Source organism: Gavialis gangeticus, unplaced genomic scaffold (assembly GCF_001723915.1).
Source record: "Gavialis gangeticus isolate Ggan-Ray unplaced genomic scaffold, GavGan_comp1, whole genome shotgun sequence".
Taxonomy (NCBI): Eukaryota; Metazoa; Chordata; order Crocodylia; family Gavialidae; genus Gavialis; species Gavialis gangeticus.
In genome coordinates, this window is record NW_017728992.1 from 128,079,241 (window position 1) to 128,088,303 (window position 9,063).

Genomic DNA, 9,063 nt, shown 5'->3' on the forward strand with positions numbered 1-9,063 from the left:
AGGTGGTGCAGGCTCCCACCCTGGGGGTTTTTAAGAGGAGGTTGGATGACCACCTTACTGGGGTCATTTGACCCCCAGTGCTCTTCCTGCCATGGCGGGGGGTCAGACTAGATGATCTGCTCAGGTCCCTTCCGACCCTAGAAACTATGAAACTATGAAACTATTAACTCTGTAATTAGCACGAGTTGAGCTGCTACTAAGCAATATATTGGAACCTTGGTATTCAGCTTTTTCTATGCATCTGATCATGTTAGATCCAAACTTTTTAAAATGCAGCATTTGTACATAATCTGAATTTCTTTGGCAGGTTTAAGGGAAAGAAGCCACTGTTAGAGCAATTGTATGTTTTGTTTGTTGGTTTCCTTGTCATGTATCAAGAGAAGAAAGATTTCTGGAATCTTTTCATGTACAAAGGTTTCTTGTCCAGTTTTATTATGCTCCAATATTTGCCTACACAATGAGTTCCATTCTCACCTTATTTAAACAGGTCAGGTGACACTAAGTTTCTCCACCAAGCTTGATACTTGCAAAAGTTATTAAAATATGTCTGAATCCTATCCATAAAACTGCCCAACGTAGGTGGATGGTAGATGTTGTAGAACAAGGAAGTTAGCTTTTCCTTTTTGAAGAGAATTAACTGCAAATGAATGTTTGTACTGATGGGAAGGGGGTGGAATCTGAAAAAGAAATAGCAATGATGGGGGAAGTTTTAGAAAGCTTCATGGCAACAAAGAATAAACATGCAAATCAAAGAGGAGACTACATGGGGCATTCAGAGATTTATTTTTAAAACTGGAAAAGTTAGTCCCACTAATAAATTCCCAATCGCTTGGGGAGGCAGCTTCCAACTCACAGGGCACATCTACGTGAGACATTTACTGCGCAGTTGATTAATTAGTTGCGCAGTAAATGTCTCAGCATCTATGTGTACTTGCCTACAAGGCTGCAGTAAACTAATTTACTCAGCAGCAGAATAGTATTTGTAAATCCAAGTACTATCTTGCTGTAAAGTTTAAAAAAAAAACAAAAAAAACACACCACAGCATTGCTCGTGTAGATACACACCTGAGCCAGCCAGGGCAGTAAGCTCTCCAGTATGAGGGTTGCTTGCCAGCTAGCACTGCACTGAAGGTCCCTTGTGCCCCAGCCAGCCCCTCCACAGCACAGTGAGATGGGGGAGCGGCTCCAGGCTGACCCCTTGGGGCCCCTGCCAGCTGGGGCTGGTCCAGGCCAGCTCCACATGCCATGCATGAATAAACTCTAGAGCTGATTAATCCAGAGTTGATTGCTTCCAGGCACATGTTCAAATAGTGCACCTGAGAGCAATTAACTCCAGAGCAATAAGCTCCAGTGTTTTACTTGTGCGCAATAATAGCATGTATAAATGCACTCACTGGGTCCAACTGATATCCCTTGATTCACTGTACATTGATTTATTCTATCTCTAGCTCTCTCTTTGAACTGCTGAAACAACTGATTGCCTTACCTGCAGGTTTCATGCAGCACTCCAGGGCAGTAACACTGGGCTGCAAGCAATGCAGAGGAAGACTTGTTTAAATTCCACTAGAAATCTTCATAATAATCAAAAGACTTAATGAATGAAAAGATATGTTTTACCAAACCTAAACATTTGGTCTACTTTGACTACCACATCCTTTAGAAGAGTGTTTAGTAGGGGTGTGTGAAATGGGCTGTATTCGACTTGGATTTGGCCCAAATTGGGATCAATGATTCGATTTGTTGATTCGGATCACTGTCCCGATTTTGATTCAGCCGAATCCAAATCTGAATTTCAATGCTGATTCAGAGAATCAGCGATACGGCCATAGACGCAGCTTGAAATATTTTTTTCTACATACCTCGGGGTACCAGGCACAGCTCTTGATCACTGTGATGGTGGGACAGATGGAGCATCCTACAGGAGTGTAGGGGGTCCTCCACATGCTTGGTGGCAAACCAGGAAGTGGATTGGAAGTACTTCTGGGTCCACTGGGGGGTGCACTGGGGGGCCCCCTCAGTGCTCCCCTGGCTTGATCAGCCATGGGGGGACCCTGGGTGCCCCCCCAGACCCAGGAGGCACCAATCACGGAGGGGGGGGCGGGCAGGCACAGGGGTCCCCCGTGTGCTGTGTGGCGGACCTGGAAGTGGACTGGAAGTGCGCCTGGTCTACTTCCAGGTCTGCAGCCGAGCACGCTGGGGACCCCCTCACACTCCTGTGGGATGCTCCATCCTCCCCACCATATCAGCATTCACAAGCTGCCTGGTACCTGAGGTATGTAGAAAAAACATTTAAAGCTGTGTCTATGTCCAAATTGTCAAATCTCTCTGAATCTCTCCAAATTGATTCAGAGGGTTCCAATTCAATTTGGAGAGATTAAAGGGTCTCTTGATTCCAATTCAGAGATTCAGCCACCGAATTAAGCTGATTCTCCACCGAATCAAATCGGCAACCAAACTTTTGCACAGCCCTAGTGTTCAGTATTTGGTTGAGCAAATCTGCATACGAATCATTTATGATTCAGTCCCTTCTGAGATTGTCCCTGAATTTTGTCTTAGTTTAAATTTATGATCTTTTGTTCATAGGATTATACTAACAGTACAGAGCATTCAAACTCTGATCCTTATTGCATGTAAAGCCAGCATTCCATAACAACCAGTAAAGGCGCTGACAGACATAGAGGAAAAAAATCTTGCTTTACTGGAAACAGCGCTGTATTTCTTTGACCCAACTCTGCAGCATCTGTATAGATCTGGTGCTTCAGTGGGAATTTTTTGGCGCTTTTATCTAAAACCAATTCAATCGGCTATTGGATAAAAGCACCAAAAAGTCCTATAAACGCACCTGATCTGTACAGACATTAGAAGAGCTGGGTGCAGCTAACTTGATCACTCTTCTGGGTATGTGCTAGGCTCAGCACAGGAATGCTGAGTTTAAAGTAAAGTGTTCAACAAGGATAGGCTCTACCAATGTGTATGTGGCTTTTTTTTTTTTTTTTTTAAACCTAAAACAAGTACCTTTCAGGAACTTATTTAGCATGTTTTGTTAAATGTGATATTATCAGTAGTCCTTGCTCACACGGGCATTCATTACGCTGATTAGGATCACTAGAGTAAATAAGGGATTGTGGGATTAGAGCCCCATAAACAATTTTCAACAAATAGTAATTCCCAGATAAAACACTTAACTGCAGTTAAGGTATGTAAATATACTCATATAAATAAATGTTGATGTTTGTCCCCTCTCATAAAATACCTTGTACAATGTCTGCATTCTAAAAAATTGCATTGGTAAATCAGGGGATTTTAAGATAATGTTCCTTTCCCTATTTTCCCTATATTTTGGTATTTATTTTGGGATTTATGGCTGTAGTTAACCAAAGATAAAAGCTTAAGTAGCTTGGTCAAGCAAGCCATATGGCCACTAGGTAAAAACTAGTCTACTGGTTACCTCAGTTGCAAAAGGGACAAAGTTTAATAATTCTGAATACTCCCCCACCAAAAAAAAGAGAGAGAGAGAATGAAGCACGAAGAGTGACATGTCAAATGGACCATGTTGTATCTTACTCTATTACCCAGCCTTACTTTTTGCATCTTCCTGCTGGATGAAGTCTGGATATTAGCTTCTTAGGTATGGGTATATGTCAGTCACAGATAAAATTCTCTTTTCCTTTAAAAGCACTACTGAAATGTTTACATAATTGCAGCAAAAGGTGAGTTGATCATCAGCCTGCAATGCCACGAGCACGTAGATTCTACAAGATGGCTTTTTGTGTATTTTGTTCTTAAACTGGGATCATTAAGTAACACAATCTCCTTTAGAAATATAGCCACAGTTAGGACCCCATACTGTGGACAGGGTCAGTTGTTTTGTTGTTTGTTTTTTTTTTATAAAGGGGCCAACTACTAAAATGGGCAGAAAGATTCATTTATTTTGCCTCTACAATAGTTGAGGGAGATTTGTTTGTAAAAGGCCAAAATTGTGTAGCTCTTTAAGGTCAGACCTTAACATTCGCTCCCCAAGCTTGCAACTAACTGTCATTTTACTCCCTGACCTCTTTGGTAAATACCCTTTTTATTCCAAACAGTCTCATGATAATATTGACTCTGTGTGTATGTTTGTTTGTTACAGGTCAGAAATCTGGTCAAAATCTGCTCCACCTCCTCCAGGTGAACCACCCTCTACTGAAGGTCCCCCAGCTAGACAAGTATCCTTACCAGACCTGTTTCAAGAAGAGCAATTGCCCAAGAGTAAAGTGACCACAAATGATGAAGCTCTGCAGAAGATCAGTGCTCTAGAAAATGAACTTGCCAGTTTAAGGGCACAAATAGCCAAAATTGTAACTTTGCAAGAACAGCAAAATCTGTCAGCAGGTACTGAACTTGCTTTTTTATTTGCATCCAGTGAAACTAAAGGAGTCTGCCTCCTTTTTTTTTAATTAATAAGCTGAATATATTTATGTGAGGCCTTGCAGGATTAAATGTGGTGTTCATAGAGTTGTAAGTACTGTTTTGGCTGGAATGACAGCGATATAAATATAACAGTACTTGCAACTGAGAAAAAGAGATGATAGCTAGATATTTTATAACACTTGGATCAGATAGATTCAGTTAGTTACATCTATCTATCTATCTATATAAAATTGTAGAAGCAGCAGCACTTGATTCCAAATTACAGTCTGAAGAGTAAGACAGCACAGTACAAAATATACTTGCAGGCGAGATATGCATAAGGTTCTTTTTAAAACTTACATCTCGACTCTTAGGTTTAATTTTACAGTCCTTCTTTCAGCGAGAGAGAAATTGTATGTGCCATTTACTAAGTCCTCTGAACAAGCAGTAGATACTGTTAGTGAACTGTCTTGGGTGCATGATATTTGGAGTGACCTTGAGCCTTGCTTTTGTTATCGAACTTCCCTCCTAACCAGCAAATGGTGTTTACAGTGATTTGAGTAGCAGCTGACAGACAAGTTTTCATGGTACTGTTGTTGGGTGTGGCAGCAACTCCCAGACATCTGCCTGAGGCAGTTTAGACCTAATGGATATCCAGATGAAACCGGTCACATCTGTAACACGAGATCATAACTTCAGATCAGGCTTGGTCATAGTTGCTCATCTATTGTTCAGTCCAAGTGGGAGAATTCCATGTTTGTAGTTCATGTATTTATAAATGTGGAAACTAACAGAGCAAATGCAAGATGTTTCTCCAAGGGATCAGGGAGAGCAAGATCTTTAGCATTGTTCCTAATTCATAGGGGTTTTTTTAGAATTTTTGGTGTGAATTGGGGTAAATACTGGTGTGAAATGTTTCTAGAACTTTGAATCCACCTCAGTAGGACTTTCCAAACAAAACCCACCACAGACATTAATGAAAGTAAAAGAAAAGGACGTCACTAGGATGTAAGAAGTTATAGTAGATTTTCAGTATAGTCTATCAGTAGTGTCATGAGATGCTTAATTATACTTTTGTAATAAAATATACTTGTTAAAAGGTTCATGAAATAGTTACAAGCAAAAACTGAGCAAGGTGCCACTAGAAAAGTTTGAGGTAACAAGACTTCTTTTAACTATCAGAATAAGCCCATCTTATCACACTTGGGATAGATGTATAGAATTGTAGTTTCCAACAGCTACTTCTGTGTTGCCATTTTGTTATTTAATAGTGTTGGCTTATTGGTCTGCAGATAGCAATTAGTAAGTTAAATGGCTTTGTGTGAAATATACTGGTCAGTGCAACATTAAATGAGGCCTTAAGATGCGAGAAGAGTCAAATTGTTTCTAGACCCATCATCCAGATGAAATGTGATAATTTCTGTTCACCCAGAAGCCAAAAGTTACATGACACTGAGCATGAATGTTAGTAACCTTTTTTGCCCTGGTCCCCATCCTCTATGTAACAATTTTGCTGTTTTGTAGCGCTTACCACCAATTTGTTTGGATTGCATGTTACTAATCGGGATTATAGGGGCTATCCACCTATCTCTTATGCATATAAGATGAGAAACTGAGTGTGGGAAAGCTGAGAACAGATAGGCCTATAATTCATTTGTAATTCTTTAGAAGAGCTTGGAGTTTGGTATCCAGGTCTGCAGCAGATGAGCAGCACTTTTATTCTCTGTGTCTGTGCTGTTTAAGGCAATGCAATGAAATAGTTCACGAATTTAGGTCTGTTCTTCATGAAGGCATAGTATCCTAAAATTCACATGCTTGTAAACATTTTGAATTATAATTATTGGCCAGGTAATAAATACATTACTTTAATGTTCTTTACTTTTAGAAGGCTCTTTTAGTTCTAGTCTTTGTTTTGTTTTGTTCTTACCATTATCTCCCTCTTCTGGTAGAATATAGCAACTGCCATAAGTATGCAGACAATTCCTACATTGTATTTTATCCTGGATGGTTCAATTCACTTTGATTAAATTGTCAAAAAAATTGTGGTTAATGCTCTAACTTCAGTTATCAATTCTGAAGATATGAATGTTGAACTTTCTTTATCTGAAGCAGTTTCCTAAATAGTTTTTGCTTCCTCATTTGCTAAGACTTCTGTGATTAGACCTAAGAGAAGCTGACTTTGTGTTCACTTGAAGCATTGCACAGAGCTTTAAATTGAGGTTGCTGCAACAGCCCAGTCAGTTCAGATATAATACTCTTGGTTCTTATCAAGCCTTTCAAAAAAAAAAATTGGATAACTCTTTTTTAGACATCTTCACTTAGTTTCTGTTAACTTGAATGCAAGCATCCAGATTCTGCAGTTCACATTCAAGAATCTTGCTTGAGAAACCATTTTCAAAGACACTTAGCAAAAATTGCTACTTACCTGGACGTTTTGAATATGGTTATTAAGCAGCTTTATCTGCAATCTAGCTTTGACCACCAGAGTTGCTGCAAGTAAACATTCTGTATTCTAGTAATCATTGTCTGTCTTGCAAAAATGCCCCTAACAGTTAGTTATTTCTAAGCATAGATTTTTAGCCAACATGACTGTCTGTCAAAACATCTTGTAGCATTATAAAAAAACTGATAGCACTAAGAAGAGGCCAGGGTAGGTAGAAATAATTCCTGGTGTTCAAGGAAGCTTTTTTTTTCTAAATGTGCATGTAGTACAGTGGTTCTCAGCCTTTTCTTAAACTAAGGCACCCCTACCTAACTTTTTGAATTGAGCAAAATTACTTTTAAAAAACTTCTTAACAATTATCCTTGCAGAAGAGCCAGGCAGGAAGGAACCTGAGTCTGCCCTTATCTCCTCACAACTCGAGGCACCCTTCAAAAGATCTCTTGACACCCAAGGGTACCCAAGCACGCTGCTTGAGCATCGCTGATTTAAGTGCAAACCTGCATCTGGACTGGAAACTCACTAGCTTTTTTTGAGAGCAGACATCTTCACTTGAATGCTTTAGGAGGCTTAGGACTGAAATATGACATGTTCTAGAAAGAAAAAACACACCGAAGGTGCAGCTGCACCAATGAGATCCTTGTTTCTATTGCTTGTGTTTGTATTAAGCTTAAAAAGGGCACTTTGTTCTTACCTGGAATGCATTTTTGGTATGTTATAGCTGGATTAAGTCCTATTGCCTCACCTTCTGGTCCAGTGCCGCCACCGCCGCCACCGCCTCTTCCTCCTCCCACCCTGCAGCAGAGTATATCTGCTATTGATCTCATTAAAGAGCGGAAGGGCAAGAAAATAAACTCTTCACAGACTTTGACAGATAATGGTCCAAAGAAGCCTGAAATGCCAAACATGCTAGAAATCCTCAAAGATATTAACAGTGTAAAGCTGCGTGCAGTGAAAAGGTAAGTGTGCATGGCTTACTGTGTATTGTATAAATGCAAAACAGAGTTTTACTGTCACTTCCATGGAGAAATGCCTGAAAAATGACACAGGATTACAGAGCTCTCCCTTTGTCCTACAGCTTTGCTTTGTGACTGCTCACTTTCACTTTCCTTTTCAAGGCCAACAGAAAGTACAAAGTGTAAAGCTGCTGACCCTACCGATCCTGCAGCATTAATAGCAGAAGCACTCAAAAAGAAATTTGCTTATCGATATAGAAGCGATAGCCAAAGTGAAAATGAAAAACAGATTCCAAAGTCTGAAACAGTGCTGGTGAGTATTGCAGTATGTGACCTGTAACAAGGCTTAATTCTGCTTTTCGTGAAAGCAATGCATCACAAAATATCAGATTATTGTGTAAAAGTTGACTTTCCTACCCATAGGACCATATTCTTGGCATACTCTGAACCGAAATTAAGGTATAACTTTTATCACAGGTGTTTCTCAGGCTGGGGCTTTAAGTATTCAGGTGATCTATGAAAAGCTCATTTTTAATGGAGGTTTCAGCCTCTTAGGATGCGTCTGTGTGACGCTACATCACCATACTGATGTGCTGTGGCAATCTAGCTTCTCACTACAGCGATGTAGTGTCAGTGGGCACAAGCAGTTACACCAACACTATATCAGTGTAGCGAAGAGCTACCTCGCTATAGTGTGTTGCTATGGCTGCTAAAAATAACTGTGCCCTGCTGGGATGGCACAGTAACAGCTGTCACTGTGCAGTCATTAGTACTTGCTTTCTGAAGTACTAAATGATGGCGCAGCATCAACTGTGCCATGGGGGGCACATGTAAACAAGTCCTGAATATTTTGTAAACTATCTGGAAAACTTGAGCCAGAAAGACTTGACTCAAAACCAAAGATCTTGGTGGAGGAATTCAAAACTTCTTGGGCCCTGACATGCACTCTTTCATAGTTAGGACTGGATCTATGTTTTGGGGATGCTGCACTGAGAACCTGGAAAACCTGGCCTGTGCATTAGCCACTGCAGGGAAGGAGGATGGAGAAGTGTTTTAAATGCTAGAGGGATCGCTTATTATCTGGAACTTCAGTTGACAGTGTACATCATAGAAAGTTTAGGGTTGGCAGGTACCTCAGGCGATCATCTGGTCCAGTGGTTCTCAACCTTTTTTTGGTACCAGGACCCATTTGTAGACACCAATGGCCAGTCCTGACCAAGTGCCCCTCACTCCTGACCCCCCCCCCCAGCCTCATAATGTGTGGGGCAGGGAGGGGGT

The 9,063-nt window shown here is 40.6% G+C and overlaps 1 protein-coding gene across 5 annotated transcripts in view; it reads left to right on the forward strand.

Moving 5' to 3' along the window:
• MTFR1 (mitochondrial fission regulator 1) overlaps positions 1-9,063 on the forward strand; it is a 46,872-nt gene that overhangs the window by 32,084 nt on the left and 5,725 nt on the right. For all 5 annotated transcript variants that reach the window (XM_019527733.1, XM_019527732.1, XM_019527731.1 and 2 more), the window contains 3 exons: positions 4,130-4,371; positions 7,551-7,788; positions 7,948-8,098. In XM_019527733.1, coding sequence (XP_019383278.1) covers positions 4,130-4,371; positions 7,551-7,788; positions 7,948-8,098 — 631 coding nt within the window. The remainder of the gene's footprint in view (positions 1-4,129; positions 4,372-7,550; positions 7,789-7,947; positions 8,099-9,063) is intronic.